Raw genomic sequence first — 16,691 nt, 5'->3', positions numbered from 1 at the left:
CCTCCGCCCTCCATACTATACAGTTGGAGAAATTCGACCAGCTCGGTATTTACTTCAAGCCACGGCCAGCTCGGCTGCACTCACAACGTTTCGCAACGGGATGGCGAACATAATTACCCAAAGTAGGTTGGAATAATTGTCGTTATATTCAACCATGTGCATTTTCGCTGTGTTTTCACACCGTGGCAGAACATTTGACGGGAACAGAAACTTGCTCCCGCGGGTGTATATACTCGGGGACAACTTAAGAGCCACCACAGAAGTTGCCCTGCGCCTCGTCACCGCAGCCGGCTGTTACTCAGCGCGGCGCAGAATACCTTACTCGAGTATTTCGAACGTGACACGAGCCGTTGTCGTAATTTCCCGCTCTTAATCTACTTCTAAATTCCGGCAGTGGCGACAAAATGAAACTAGGTGGTACAGAGGAGAGGACGATACGCATGAATCCTAATCTAGTTTTGCAACACCCGCGTGCGTTGAGATCCGGATCCGTCACCTCTGCGGAGCGATGCAGTGCATAAGCTATTGCCGTTCTTAAGTCACGCCCCCGGTTACTATTGTTTATTAGCTAAAAAATTTGTCTCAGATGTGTTCGTACCTACGCAGACTAACTTCTTTGACGTTTAAATATCTTTTACAGGCCCGCTTTATAAAATCCCTTATGATTTGTTACATGTGATGTTGTTTCAGGGGAAGATGTATGTGAAATGGCGTTGACCGTTTTCCCGCGTTTAGCTTTTTCTGGTAAAACGTACGGCTGTCTTTGAATGGTATACGCAGGCCCCGTAATCTACTGATATCACTCAATTTACTTTAACACGTTTCTATCAATGTTGTGCACAAAAAAAACATTAATAGCTAAAACACTTATATCCTGCAACAGGCAACTTAGTATTTCCCAGATGCTTCCTTTCTTATTTGTAACTTTTTTTCTAATCGACGGCTCAACAAGCAATTTTACAACCCAATAATATACCAATTCTGCGAATTTTCTGACGTTGGAAATAACGCTCTCCGTTTTAACTACAGATACAATAGAAACTTTTCATGCAAAATATAACCCTTAATATATTTATTTCACTTATTTAAACGGTACCCTGATACCGTTTCTTCTTGCCTTCGTACAGGCTGTTTTTAGAAAAACAAGTGGGATTGCTTGAAGTAGAATTTGGATATCGTAATGCTGCATGCAGAATTTCCGTGAAACTTTTTTCGTGCGCCACAGCCTTTTCAAGTGCTCCTCAAGCGTCCCAGAAAGGCACGTGCGTTTTGCGATTGAATTTCAAAGGAAAACAATGGTGAGACTGCTTGCGTGTGACAGAGTAAAAACTTCTCTGGTAATGTAATTAGGTTTCACTTTCAACACTATATATATAATGTCTTATTACAATGACAGATCCGGAACATTCACAGAGCTACCTTTTTCGCACTATTTCAAGCAAACACGTTTCAATGGCAGATTGGGGGCACCCCAGTCCTGTTCCAATGGCATATCGAGAGCGCCTTCGCAGTCATTGTCGCTCTGTGGAGCAAGAAAAGTTGCACCCGAGAAATCGGCGGATTCGCCCGGATATTCGTCGCGTGGTGACTTCTCTTCTCTCATGATGTCATCGTCAACTGCCTCCGCTCTCTTCCCCTTTTCGAACCTTCATTAACGCCATGGCGCCCACTTCGGCAAGTAGGCACTACGGTCACACCAAATACGCCCAGCCACCCCAGCAAGGGCCACAATCACACGTAGAAAAGAGACGCTGCCGCAGTGTGGTGTTCAGGCTTGATGTTTAAGGAAAGCGGGGACGACTCAAACAGCCGTTGACAGTGAAATCCATTCATCGGCAAAAAGGCGATGCCGGACTCTAGAAGAAAACGCTTGCAGGGAAGCAGACCCTTTTAGAAGGGTCCGACGGAAAGGCTGCCGGGGAAATTGTGACTTCCGTCATGCTTAGACATTTACTCGATGGGGAGCTGTTGCTCTCCAAAAGCAGTTTTGGCACACATGCTCCTCGGGGGAGCCCCGTGCTTGGTCGTGGAGCTCGGCAGCCGCTGCGGATCCGCCATTTGAATTCAACAGAGTAAGGTAAGTTTCCGCTAAACCATATTTTATCAGGTGCTCTAGGGCTGTAATGTACATAGGCAGTTGATGCATGTAAAATTATGAACTACACCACCAAAGATCTCGCACGAGAAACTGTGACCTCGGTGCACTTGCTAGTTGGCTCTAATTTATTAATAGTGAGTAACACTTTATTAGTAAGCGCGATGTATAACATTGCTTCTCATAAATTTAGAGTAAGCTTATTAGGGGTTCGTCAAACTCACCTTTCAGCCGCTTATACTGCTAAACCAGAGCACTGAACTATTTGAAAACAAATTTTTGTGCGAAGAAAGGGTAATGACACGGTAACGACGCCCCTAACGGCGTACATAGTGGCAATTTTTGCGTCTCTGATGAGTAGATTATTGCGGGTGTGATGTTACCAAATCTAAAAATTCAAGCTTACCTTGATTATGCTCCAAAATGCAAAATAATTTACATTTGAAATGTCGCCACAAAAGCAGCTCCTGTCATTGTAAGTGCTCGTAGTGTCTTGCGGATGGAGACATCAACTCGCTTCAGTATTGCTAAGTTTCAGAGAAAAATCCAAGGGAAGTGGGCTAGCTAATCTTTGGGTCTACACCCTAGGTGCGAAAGTGTGCTCACGAGAAATTCCAAAACTTCCTTGATTTGACGTCCCAGGTCTTGTGCTTCTTTCCATGCGTGCTGCCTCGGAGGTTTCCGAGCCACACGTCGTAACCGTTGTCCGCAAGAACGAAACCTTAAACAAGAAAGACAATATACCTAATGGACGTCCTGGTAAGCTTGCAGGGGACAAACACGAGGAACTCTGTCGTTCTGCATGCCAATACGCCAGGAGTAACACTAGCTTCGCGTTATATATGTTGGATGCTCGAAAGCATCGTTAAAATAGAACTACAAACTGCAAAAACACATTACATCCAGGAAAATTAATTTAACGACCTTTTGATTTTTAAGCATTCCGTGCCCATCCTTCGGATTGTGTTCCTGTACACTAACGCATTGAATAGAATAACATACAGAGAAGCGCACAACAAACCAATTCAGACTCTCTGTACGATTAGCCAGATGTTATGTCAATTTCATACTCACCAGACCCAGCATTAAATGTCAATTTCATACTCACCAGACCCAGCATTACTGACTCTGCAACCAACTCAGACTCTGTACGATTAGCCAGATTTTATGTCAGTTTTATACTCACCAGACCCAACATGATCGAATTAGCCCAGTACAAGCAGAGTTGAATTGTTCTGCGACACTGGCTTATTTTTTCAAAAACCCCAATTTTACATACACACAAAACAAAAAAAAAAAAACCTAAAAGTGTTTCCCAGTTACATCAAAAAACTTTGTCATATAATAATACATCTAAATGTAGAAACCCTGCGCACATTGACTTTTTAGTTGCAATGTTAAAAAGTGTTTTTGCTTAACAGATATATTTTTAATAACTTCAATCAACTTACTTGTGTTTCTTCAAACGTGATTAAAAACTTGTTACGGACACATTTTTGGCCATAAAACCGTCAAAAGGACTTCAACATTTAATGAGCAAGGAATAACAGCCGGGACAATTGCAGGCGTACGCTCTTCACGCAGGTTATCTTTGAAAGAAACTTCGCCTCACCTTTAGGGTTACCTGAAGCGAACAGTTTCCAGTAACTTAATAATTAATCATGGTAGAGAGTACTTGCGGCCTCTATTCTCACACTTATATACTCCAAGAATGGCGAAAGCAAGTGATCCTATAGAAATGTAGTTAAGTGTTTTTTACCTTGATATGATATGCATATTGGTGCTTCTTGTATGTTACAAATCCGAGCTTCTTTGAGTGCTTCGGACGCTTCCCACACGAACGCTTTTTCTGGTGACCCGCTAGGACAGACCCGACGTGGTCCCGCGTATTTCGCCGATGCCAAGGCTAAGTCATGGAAAATCTAACACCTACCACCAGGGGCTTATGGCAGCACCCTCAAGATCTAATGTCAGCTAAATGCAAACACCACGGCCCCCGCGAGGACCTAAGCGAATTATGTAGATACAAGAAAAACCACGGAACAAGACCCCCCGCCCCGCATAGATACCGAACATTCACAGCACAGGAAGACCCTGCGGCAGAGCTTTTATTCCTTAATGCAGCTCCGCCTTGTCCACATGGCCGAAGAAGCTGCCAGGAACTGAAATGTTCTGTCTGACCAACGCGGAAGAGGGAATTCAAAGCTCTCTACTTAACGGCGAATGAAACTCTGTTTCTCTCTCTCTCTCTCTCTCTCTCTCTCTCTCTCTCTCTCTCTCTCTCTCTCTCTCTCTCTCTCTCTCTCTCTCTCTCTCTCTCTCTCTCTCTCTCCGATGATACGAATGTGGTCTAGCGTTGTTTAGAAGGGGAAGGACGGTCTGGAAAACGGTCGCAGGCAGAGTGGATGTCCGCCAAAGCAAGGAATGCGCTTGTGTTCGGACATCCGTAAATCCACACACCGCTGTTATTTCAAGCGGCAAGAAGGAAAAAGTTATACTACACAACTTCGTTCTGTCCGAGTGGGAATCCTTTAAATTGCGGTAATAAAGGGAAACAAGGCCCCACATGCATGGAAACGCATTGCTAGGTGTCGGACAGGGAACTCACTAGGTGGCGCTGCAGGCGGGAGTGGACGACGGCCCAGACGGCAAAAGCGATAGGTCAGGCTTTTTTTTTTTGTCTTTTTCTCTTACTGAGGTAATACTGTAGAGCAAATAGAAGTAGGTGTAGTTAGTGTTAGTAGTGAGCTTAAGCACCTTTTTCACAGCGCACCTACAAAGGAAAATGCTGTAGGCAAGCATCGCACGGTGTTTGTCCTTTCTTTTCGAGCGTAGCACGTGCAGGAGAAAGCGGTGGTACTAACTCTGTGGACGGCTCCGAAACATGCCGCCGAATAAGAAGCCGGGCGTTGTGCGCAAGAGGTGCAAGCGGCAGCATCCACTCGAGGGCACGAGGTTCGATACAGCTGAGGATGCGGAAGGGCAGGACTTCATGTGTAGGATGTGTGTAATTGAGTCACGCCTCGACCGGCTGGAGGAGAAGGACCAACTGAAGGTACAGGTTGACGGGTTTAGTGGAGGAGCTGAAAACCCACAGGTGCTAAAAGGAAAGGTAGCGCAGGTAGAAAGCATGCGTGAGCCGAGGGATGCCATTCCGGAAAGCGATGGCGTAAGCCTCCGGGCAAGCGCACCGAGTGTGCCTGGCTCCGAGGCGGGAAGGCAAGGGGAGGCCAGGGCCGCCGAGTATGGGGCAGCGGGAGAACACGACAGCGCTGGTCACGCACGGAGAGGGGCCCAACGTTGTTGTGGAAGAAGGGAAGGGGTCACCGCTGGGCAAGAGCTACGCAGAGACAATCAGAGCGAAAGCCCCGGCGGCAAGAACCCCTGCGCAGCTAAAAGGATCAAGGGGGCGTAGAGTCACTATAGGGAGGCGAAGCTAAAGTTTGCCGGGCGAGGGCAGCGCTGAACTCTCCCCTCCGCGGGAGTACGCGGTGGCTGCCGCCGCTTCGGCACGCGCTTTTTTCGCTGCGCGCGTGCTGCCTTTTTCGCGCTAGGAAGAGGGCTAGGTAAAATTTTCTTTTGACTTATGAAACCATACGCGTCAGCACGTGTCCAGCAAGTTCGGTTTAAACGTAAAGTAGTTACTGAGTTCATTTTTGTCGACGTTTGTCTTGTCGTCTGCTACAGACCCGCCTCTCGACCGGCAGACTGCCCCGACGATTTTAAGGGGGGAAACGCGTTGTTCGGCGGTCGCCGGCTGCTGTCCTTTTGTCTGCAAGGCGACAGCTGTTCAGCTTGTCACAGAGTACTTTTCTCTTGCAGGGGTGAGACAGCTGCGCATATTGCGCCTTTTTTATACAATTCCATTTTCCTGCGCCAAGCTGCTCCAAAAGCATGAAAATTGCGAAAATTGCGCCAAACTGCTCCAAAAGAGTCTGAAAGGTACGAACTTTGATGCTCATGTCAGTTCCGGTGGGGACAAAAGCCTCCCGCATCCCAGTGACCGCTTTTATTGGCGGTCAATTGCAAACACAGAAATGACAAAAATAGAAAGACTGAAGAAATGAAGCAAACGATAGCTTCTAAAACACGATTGGCTTTCTGTCCGGGTTCGCTGAAACGGCCTTCCCGATTAGGCATCGCTGTGGCTACAAACATGGCCGCCGCCTGATCTGCCTGCTACTGCCTACTTCAGGCGCTCACTGCGCATCGCTGACATTTTCCCTGGTTTATTTTACGCTATCAGCTGGGTTCCAGTCTACTCATTCTATCAATTGTGGCTCTGAACAGTGACGTTAACGCGGGGATATGGTTTGAGATTGGTGCGAGATTACGAGAAGTTGCGCGGCTCGTAAAAAAAGTTTTGAAATGTGGGCCTACGACTTCGGCGTGGTTTGTCCTTGAGTGCGAAACGCGGTGCGTGCGTCTATAATCGGGTTCGTGAATTGAACTTTTTCGCTCGTTGTGGTGTTATAAATAATGGTGCACGTGGTATTGCTATGCTTCGAAGCGCGATCGCGAGCCTCGGCCCGGGAGGAAACGGTCGGCACGAAAGTTGCGGGCGGCGCTGCGGCGCCGCGACCTGTTCAGGCAGCGCCCAATAGCTGCAGGACTGCATGGTTGCCATAGCACGCGACTAATAACACTTGATGTATGCGAAGTGAAATTTAATGCCCAAAAATAGGTGGCTAAACAGTAACGCTACTCAAATGATCACCGGGTGGACGTGCACCCCACGGACTGCAACAGGTAGGCATGCGACCGTTAGCTCGAAGTTGCTCAACTGTTGCCGTGACCACTCGTTCGTACAACGCAGCCTGGGATTACAAAAATAATAATTTTAGCATTGAAACGGTAAAAAAAAAACGCCACAATTGCAGAGCCCTTAAATTTGATAATGTTAACGGCAGTTTTGTTTTCAGTGTTGCGTACAGCCCCAACACAATCTCACCAGTTAGGAAAAAGGTAGTGCAGTTAGAACTTTGTGATACTCTTTAAAAATTCTTTCGCGTAAGGCTGTTTCAGTGTACGTGTATTCAAAACTGATTGGAATGTGTACTTGAACCTTCAAATTGCTGAAATTGTGATTTTTTAAGCTCACAAGACGATGTATTGAATGTCCCTACCTGCTCCAAATCAAGCTTCTTCTGCTCCAAAATCGAAATTTTGCTGCTCCGAAAACTGCTCCCAAATCTCTTTGGGCTGTCTCACCCCTGCTCTTGTTTTTTACTCCCTTCGCGTGCTCGAGCTTCGGTCATCCGGATTTTCTGGGCTGCAGCAACACTGAGGCTTGCAAGAAATATAAGATAAACGTGATTGATTATGGTAATAGGTTATTTCTTACTCTTGAAACAATCAGCTGCATCTTTTAAAAACGCATTAGAAAGGCACCTGCTATTTAAGGGGTGCGCTGACAGCGCCGCATTTCCATTTTACTTGTCCTTGAAGGAATTTTTGTTCGCAATGTTTGTCACCCGCTTGGAGTACAAGTAGGGGTTAGAGTGCAGTTCGCGGAAACAACACGGAAACACGCTTGTGGCGTATAACTTTTAATTACTATTAATATACAGAATTTGGTGTATAGCTCTCTTAATTACCAGTATTTGTAAATGTGGGAAAAAAACGAACAATGCAGCAATCCCGTCCAGAACACAAGTCACAATAACAAGACGGACCAGAGCTACTAGAGCCAGGTAAATCGCTAGAAACTATTTTTTTTAACCCATGCAAAATGTCAACCTATTGTGTTATATATGAACAATATCGAACGGCACCAGCTAAACAACTCTGAAGTTCATTTATTATAGCGGAAAACAATCATTGGCAGCATGCATTAAAAAAGTGTAGAGGGGAGGACTCGTTAGAACACTAGTTCGCATTTTCAAAGCCGGGTAATGTAAACTGAAAGCACATAGATACAAACAAAAATGTGCCAACTTATTTCACCTTTCGAACCGCAGTGATCCATGCTTACCGTCTATTCTTTTGGTGCGCTTTCGCGGGGAATATGCAGAATTTAACGAATGGATCCTCTTCTTTCGCCTTGTTACTGTCGTGGCAGCTGACCATGCAACAATATGGGGGGTTTGCTTCGCTTTCAGTTTCATATTTTCGTTTCGGGGGAGTGAGGAGTGTTCCCACCGCCCTTTGTACGTGCTGGCTTAAGTGGCTCGCGCAGCCGGTGGTCGCTTTGTTCGCATTCGTGAGTAGGAGGCTGGATGCCTCAGGCGTTGCGGGAGACAGCGTCCACGCCGAGCTGTACGTGCACTTGCCAGACGCGGATGAGCGGGCAGGGGGGTGTCTGCTTAGGGCGCTGAAAAGCCGTTCACCAGACGCAGTCGTTTCGCGATGACTGAGGTGGTTAGACCAGCCAAGGGTCGCCCACAAGAGCACGTTTTATTCCGTGAAACCGCCGGGGTGCTCGGCCGTTCGACTGGCGCGTAGCAGACGACGCGTCTCTAGCAGACGACAAGACAAGCACCGGCAAAAAATTCCCCCGCATTTCCCCGAGGTGGAGAATGTGAAAGTGCGAATGCACGGTTGTCGGCCCGCTTGCGGCGCTTGCGCTCGGCCCCCGCAGCCCACCGTCTCGCCGCCTTCTCTTCCATCTCTTCCATCGGGTTTGTAGTATCACGTGTACACCACGCAGTTATCAAGCCGCTATAACGCCGCTGAGTCGCCAACGCACGCCGCTGACGACGTAGTTTGAATGCGTTAAAGATATAAGGCGCGTCACTAACACTGATATCAGCGTCGCGTCCGTGGCTTGGTCAATAAAGAAAAAAAAAAGCGTCCGTGGCTTGGTCGGTAGAGCGTCGCGCTGCGGCCGCAAAGTCCTCGGATCGAAACCTGGCGCCGGATGCTGTTTCTTTTTTAAATATAGAGGAGCACTGCGGACGCCGCCGCCGCCGCCGGCGGTGGATGGTTTGGGGTCGCTTATGAAGTGCATTCGCACTTAAAAGCACGTGACGAAGCGGCGGCAGCCCCGGCGTACTCACGCAGAGGGGAGAGTGCAGCGCCATCCGGCGATCGTTCCGGAGCCTATTGTGGGCGATTCGAAGATGCGCAGTGCAGAGCAGGTGATTACAAAGAGGGTAGGGGAGGACCAGAGAGTAAAGTCTAGCACGCTCCCAGGAAAGACGGTTAACGTAGTTATGGCGAAGGCAAAAGAGCAGGTGAGGGACACAGTGGCTGACAAGCACCTAGTGGTGATAATGGGAGGAGTAAACGACGTGTTTCAGGGAAGAGTACGAGGCATAGCGAAACAGTTGGCGAAGGGGGTCAGTGAACTCAGGACGATTTCGGAAGACGTCCAGATAGCGGTCTGCACGGTGCCGGATGTTGAGGGTAGAGGAGGCCACGTAGCGAGGGCAGTGGTAGAAGCGAACCGGGAAATTGGGACGCTCGCTAAAGCAATGAATTTTGAAGTGGTTGACCTGAACCAGGAAGTGCACCGTGCGGGCCAGGGCCAGGCGTTTGTTAGGGACGGAGTACATTTCCCTGAGCCTGTAGTGGAGCAGGTGGGGAGGCGACTAGCTGCGCGGGCGGCAGCTTTTTTAGCGGGAGCAAGAGCATCCCCGTAGCTGGACTAAATAACAAACACAGTGAAAATGCGGCAGGGACAAGCGATTGCGATCGAGGTCGAATGTACAGCGCAAAGGAAAGTGCCCAAGTTAGCACACAGGGCGCACGAAAGCTTAGAAAGAGGCATGAGGTAGTAATGCATGCGAACGAAGAGGCAAGCAACGTCCCCCCAGTGACCGATGCTTATCCCAAACATCGGAAAAGAATTAATCGAAAGAAAAAGCGAGGAGTGGCTAAGATTAACTACATAAACATGCACGGGGGCATATCACGGTAAAACTGGTTAGAGGTTCGCAGTCAACTAGAAAATGAAAAACAAAACTGAAGTATATGCCTTTAGAGAAACTTTTCTTCGAGATTTGTAAGAGTTCCCAGTAATGCATGAATATTTATGGCAAGGCTGTAACAGAACCATAGGTACTAGGAAAGGGGGAGGGGTCGGTAGGCTTATTCAACAGAAAGCCACTTGGCCCGAGCAAACGAAAACTGCGAAGAACATATGTGGGTTAAGGGCACGATAGGCGGAAGAGAAACGCTGTTGGGAGTCGCCTAAGTGTAGTCAGGGGATGATAGTGATGTTAGAGAAAAGAATGAAGAACTGGTAGGCTGCATTAAGTAGGACCTCGATCAGTTAAGATAATCTGGAGAGGGGATTTTAGTGGGAGACATGAATGCCCAAATTGAGCACCTGGCTGGAATCTGGATACACGGACCGCAATGGGAAACTCGTACTAGATGTGTGTGAAGAACTTAATCTCATGGTAGTAAACAGAGAGAATAAATGTGAGGGACAAATTACTTGAGAACGAGGGGGAAAGCAGTCCAGAATAGACTACAGCCTCCTTCCGGAAGGAGTGTATGAAAAGTTGACTGTATTGAAAATAGATGAAATAGGAGCCCACAGCTTAGGAAGTGATCATAAACGGATATCTTTGACTTTTGGAAAACTGGAAGGTCAAAATCCGAAAACGGTGGTTCAAGACGCGAATTGCTCATATTCCCAAAAACCTGGAGACGAAAATCAAGCGAGAGCCTACGGAAGATTGGGAATACAGCGAACCGATTGGTTTCATTCAAGGAAAGATAAGGAACGCGAAAGAACGCAACTACTGCAAAGGAAAAAAAAAGCCTAGAAGCTGGTGGAACAAGGAAATCAAGGAAGCTATAACACAAAGACAGCAAGCATCGAGAAAGTACAGGGAAGCCAAGCCAGTGAGAATGCAAACAGAGGAAATAACTTTGAAGTGTAATTGGTACCGCCTAAAGAAGCTGGAAGTACAAAAACGTGTACGGCAAAAATTTAAACGAGAAAGTGAGCGATGAGTCTCGAATATACGGGCAAAGAATAAAGGCGCACGGAGAAAGTTTTGGATCCATGTAAAGGAACTAAGGAACAAGACTGAAGAAGTACAATGTAATGTCATAAGCGGTGAAGGCCAGGTACTAAAAGGGGAAGAGTCGGTATTTCACATACGCTCAGTGACACGAGAGAGGTTGAGAAGAACGGAGAGAGGACTACAGCATTTAGAGAGAGGGACAACTGAGATGCGTGCAGATACAGAGCTTATGTTGGAAAACCTATTATGGAAAAAAGCCGAATAAAATGTTCCTGCTAATACGGCTCCAGGGACGGATGAAATTCCTGTACGGTGGGTTCACCTAATGGTCCAAAAAGCAAGGCACAACTGATTCGAGAAATAAAAAAAGTGATAATAACTAAGCAAGTACGGATAATTGGCGTGAGAGCAGGATGAAGATGATATATAAAGGTAAAGGAGACAGGGCTGATGCCAATTCGTACAGGCCAATTACAGTTACCTCAGTGGCATACAGGCTGTCAATGCAAGCCATAAAAGCGGAACTACAGGCGTGGATAGAGGGTAACGGCATACTGCGAAAACTATGAAATGGATTCAGACGAGAAAGGCGCTTAGAGGACAATTGATTTGTCCTAACCCAATCCATAGAGGTGTCAATGGCTCAGAAGCGCCACTATGGATAGCATTTCTCGATATAAGGGAGCCTACGGCAATGTAGATAGAGAGCTTCTATGGAGCATACTTGAGCGGGAGGGATTAGGCCAGGACTTTATACAGCTGTTGCAGGGAATTTAAAATGAGAGCGAGGTGAAAATTACCTGAGAAGACCAAAAGTGCACGGAACCGGTAGTCACGAATAGAGGTTTAAATCAGGGTTGCCCCCTGTCGCCATTGCTTTTCATGCAGTATATGGCAAGATTAAAAAGGAAGCTTGAAGGCAGTAAAATAGGTTTCAATCTGTGTTATAGCCGCAAAGGACAGGAAGTGGAACAGCATATCCATATCCCGGGACTGATATATGTAGATGACATAGTACTACTAGCAGGTAGAAAACAGTGTCTGCAACAACTCACAGATATCGGAAGTTCTGGTTTTTAATGACGACGCAAGTAACGAATCAGTATTCGTTCAACAAGCAGCAATGCCGTGGGTAACGGAATACAAATGTCTGGACATAAGGATAAACGAAGGTCAGGCGTATCTAAAAACTCATGAGGAGCATTTACGAATGAAAGGCAAATAAAAATTAAAGCCGTTCCACTCAACGTGAAAGCTGTCGTAAATGCAGAGCAGTGATTCGCCATACCGCCCTGTGGGACCGTTATCCGCTTACTGCTACTACCCATCACGCTCTTCGCCTCCTTGTCTCACTTATCTCTTGATGAATTGAACGGAGGTTTGTCCAAAGCGGTTCAAATTTCCCGCCTTCGCAGTGCTCGCGCGCCCCCTGCCTGGAACGAACAGCGCGAGCGGTTCTCGCACGTGCCGGCACCTTACTGCGCAGTCCACAACGCGTTGTGTTTGGCGGTCCCATCTCCCCGCGAGGGGGACTCGAGTAAATGCTTCGCATAGGGGGTGGGTGTATTGCGTTAACGTTTAGTGTTTGGGGAGTTGGTGGTAGTGAATGCGTTGTATGAGCAGTTTCTTGGCGTAGTTTGAATGAGTCAAGGATATAAGGCGCGTTCGTAGCCCCCCATTCTGTGTCGGCTTTGTGGCGCAGTGGGTAGAGCACCATGTACATTGCGTTCCGCCCGCAGGGTCGAGGGATCGAAACCAGGTGCCGGATAGTATTTTTTTTATATAGTGTAGGGGGAGGGGTGCGGACAACGATGGTGCGGACTACGACGGACGTCAACGCGGGTGACATCGTGAGTTACTGAAATGCTCTGCATTTAAAAAACGCCTCTATCATGAAGCACAGAGCACTGTGGGGATGTAACAGATATGAAGTAGTGAGAGGAATCTGGAAGGGAGTAATGGTACCAGCACTCACCTTTTCAGACTCAGTAGTGTGTGCCAAATCAGAGATTCAATCAGGGCGTGAAGTGAATTAGAGGGCTGTAGGTGGATTGACATTAGGAGCATACAGTAAAACAACAAATGAGGCAGTGCAGGGAGGCATGGGATGGGCATACTTCGAAGTGAGAGAAGCACAGAGCAAAATATGTTTTGAAGAACGACTTAGAAATATGGATGATCAGAGATGGGCGGCCAAAGTGTTACGGTATCTTTACATGAAAAGCGTGGACACACAGTGGAGGAAAAGAACCAGAAGGCTCAGGACAAAGTGTATGAAACCTGGAAGTGCAGGGGACACGACCGAGGCAATAAAAAATGAAGTGAAAGAATCAGAGACAACTACCTGGAAAAAGAGGATGGATGCGAAGAAATCCTTAGATATCTACCGGATCGGGGAGCAGGAGATCACAAGGGAAAAATTATTCGATAAAACCAAAGGGAGTGCATTGCCTTTTGAAGCCCGGGCTGGTTGCTTGCGGACAAAAACACTTACTTCAAGCAGGTACAAGAAGAACTGTGCGCAGGCTGCGGCAGGGAGCCACAAACCATGCGACGTATTGTAACGGAGTGCAAAAGTATCCGTCCAGTCCTCAGTGAGGAAGCAATCCTGCTTCCGGAAGCCCTTGGCTTTAAGGCTAACGGAAAAGTGAATTGGACAGCAGTAGACGTTAGTAAAAGAAGGTTAGAATGTTGGTGGGAAAAGAGCAGAGAACAAACTGGGAAGACATGCCGGCAAAGAAGTCAGAATAGCACAAAAATATTATAAAGGTATTTTCTTTTTATTTTATTTTTTATTCATTCTGTTTATTTTTTTGGCGAGGTTATTGTACAGTGGCGTTACGACTAAGGCCGCTGTGCAACGCCACCCCTTTACAAATAGGAAGCCGCTAAGCATGATCATCATTAAAGCGCGTGGTCTTCTACCTTGACTACCCGATCGGTGACACCCCCCTCCCCCCTCGAGCACTGCCTCTCTGCATCCACCGTAAGGACTCTGACCGTACTAAGCGATCTTCAATTTTCAGGGGGGAACGTTGATGTTCTTTCAGTGAAGGTTCGAATTACGAGGGTATAAAGCTCAGCGCTGAAAGTTGGCACGGCGCCAAAAGCACGGTTAGATACGCAGCAGTCGCTGCGGAATAGTGTACGTGCACTTGGCCGCAAAAAAGTCTGGATTCCACTTCAGGAACCGTTCGATTTTTCTGCGGACTAATCACGAGTGAGCTTCGGTGGGAAAACCAACAGGTGTCAGTTAAGATGTACAGGTAAACAGGTGCACAGCAATGGAGGGTCAAACTCATGTGGTGGCAATGCGCTGCCCTTAGAATGTTGCTGATGTAAAATCTGCACTTTTTCTCACAAATGTAAATTTTCCGAGTCGAAGTGGTATGAAATACGAGAAATAATCTGGCAATTGAAGTTAAAATTTTAGCTAAAAATGACTCAATAAATAGACAAAGATGATGCCATAAAAAAGTCAAAGTAAGCGACAGTGAATATTTGTCTAAATTTGTAGAACCTTCTACTGTTATGTTTTATGGCAAGTGAGTTTGTTTTATTTTACGCTTAAATTTACTTTGCTAGTTTCTTCTTGTGACCATACCTTACATCACGTAACTTCAATTCTCCCACTTGATACAAGTATATAGTACTTTTGGCTACGTTTGTACTTCACGCTACACACGTACAATTTTTTTGAAACGCCTGCTTTCTTGTTTCACCTCAGTTACGTTACTTCAGGTTTCCTAGATATGCGTTCCTGGTCCGAATTCAAACCATTATTTAGAGTGTTTTGGCCAAGAATTCATGTCTGGCGTAATGATTACCCCAACGTGATCTGAATTGGAAGCATAGCGATCTTTTCTTTTCCATTCCGGTCACGCACTGCTCACCTAAAGACCGCTTGGGGAAGTCTAGCACCACGGAGGCGGAGTCCGCAAGCAGTCCTGTCATGACGAACACAGGTCCACGGCCACAGCAATCTCCGCGTTCATGGCTGTCTGCGCCGCAGTGACCTTCCCGGCCATGGGGTATGCGGTGCAATTGCAGAAGGTAGCCATCCTCGGTCGCTACCTCGTGCGCCTCAAAAGGGTAGCCCTTGCTTCGCACCAAGGCCTCCTACGTTGAAAGAAGCCAGAACATTCCGAAATTAAGCATCATGCTCCAAAATGGGGCGATAGTCTTGGAGGCAATAACGTTACACAAAGAAGAAATGCACGAATTTGATCGCAAACTTTGCCGCATATGTTAATATTGGGGCAGATTCCTTTTAAAGCCGCGTTCTCTGTTGTCGCCATAACCACAGCAAATGGCTGTAGATTATTGTCAAAGTAGTTTTATTTGATTAATTTATACCTCGAGAACCCTAAAAGCCCTATATTATTGGTATTACATAGGGTAAGGGGGTTACACTGGTGCCACAAAGGGGTTTATGCAAATAACACAACAAAAACAAAAACAGAATATTTTAAACTACATTGCAGCAGAGTAAAGAAAAATAAAGAAGATGAAATAGCAATTAAAACAGTTACGCGTAGATTAATTAAACTGAATGGCACAAACTATGAACGCCGCAGTCGGGAAAATATTTGCCACTGCAAGAAGTGAGTGCTTATAAAAATATAGAGAAACGTTGGCACGACGCGGCAGTAAAATGATATGTATTACTCATGGCTAATAGATCGCAGGGCATCAGCAAAGTTCGAAACATTTAATTTGGTGACAATGTGCGATGGCAGATTATTCCAGGCAATTGCGGTTAAAGATGTAAATGATTTCGCACATACAAAGAAACGGAATTTGAAGCGTTTGAGTTTACATGAATGGTCCCGACGTGGAAAATGGCTGAGAGTTCACAGATGAAGTTGTTATAAAGGGACACATGATATTACAGCCTATTAAATAGTGTTAAACCAGATATGATGTGACGGTGATATAAGGCTTCGAGCTCACCAAGATTTTTAATGCTGTTACACAGGTATATTGTGAATAGTCTGAAAAGAAAAAGCGTACAGCATGATTTTGCAGGGTTTTCAAGTCAGTTACTATATGCCTTATCAGGATCCCAAATAGCTGATGCGTACTCTAGTTTAGATTAGACTCCCTAAATAAGCTTTTAGAGTACGACCACTGACGAACGCAAGCGAGCAACGCCGCCCATTTTGGTGTTAAACATATCAGTGTATCAAGATTGTCTCTTCTACGGCCTCGCCGCTAAGTTTGAACGAATCCTTTTTAAACAACACTGGCGAAGACGCAGTAAAACGTCACCTTCGAACACATTTCTGCAGCAGAAATGCAGAGAACTGCGTTATGTTTGATTCTCATTCGGAACGACGTCGGGCAGGAAGGACAAGCTAAGACTACCACAGGGGATCAACTAAAACGCATAAACAAAAACAAATGGCAGTGTAAACCGTCGCAGTGTAATCAAATGTCAGGTAATGCAATCTGACCAATGATCATGGCGGCGGCAGGGAACAATAAGAGAAAAGGGTGCCTACACTGTGAAACCTTGTCTAGTGACACTAGCTAGCGGCATGTCATTGTAGTGCAAGCCAACTTCCGCAATTGCGCGATGTCATGTCTGTGGTCGCGTTTCAGGAAATAAAAATAATGGAGATGCGAGTGTATGGTTAGTGGGATTATTTAATGACACTTGTTCCTTGGTGTGA

At 46.5% G+C, this 16,691-nt stretch overlaps 1 protein-coding gene across 2 annotated transcripts in view; it reads right to left on the bottom strand.

Moving 5' to 3' along the window:
• LOC144149031 (lipase 3-like) overlaps positions 1 to 16,691 on the bottom strand; it is a 50,164-nt gene that overhangs the window by 23,344 nt on the left and 10,129 nt on the right. For both annotated transcript variants that reach the window (XM_077680575.1, XM_077680574.1), the window contains exons 2-3: positions 14,910 to 15,135; positions 2,702 to 2,816 (exon numbers count right to left, since the gene is read on the bottom strand). In XM_077680575.1, coding sequence (XP_077536701.1) covers positions 2,702 to 2,816; positions 14,910 to 15,135 — 341 coding nt within the window. The remainder of the gene's footprint in view (positions 1 to 2,701; positions 2,817 to 14,909; positions 15,136 to 16,691) is intronic.

The sequence above is a fragment of the Haemaphysalis longicornis genome, unplaced genomic scaffold (genome assembly GCF_048455015.1).
Source record: "Haemaphysalis longicornis isolate Haplotype H1 unplaced genomic scaffold, Haemaphysalis longicornis Haplotype H1 scaffold_8, whole genome shotgun sequence".
Lineage (NCBI taxonomy): Eukaryota > Metazoa > Arthropoda > Arachnida > Ixodida > Ixodidae > Haemaphysalis > Haemaphysalis longicornis.
The sequence above is the reverse complement of the archived record's forward strand: the minus strand, read 5'-3'. Positions and strand labels throughout refer to the sequence as shown.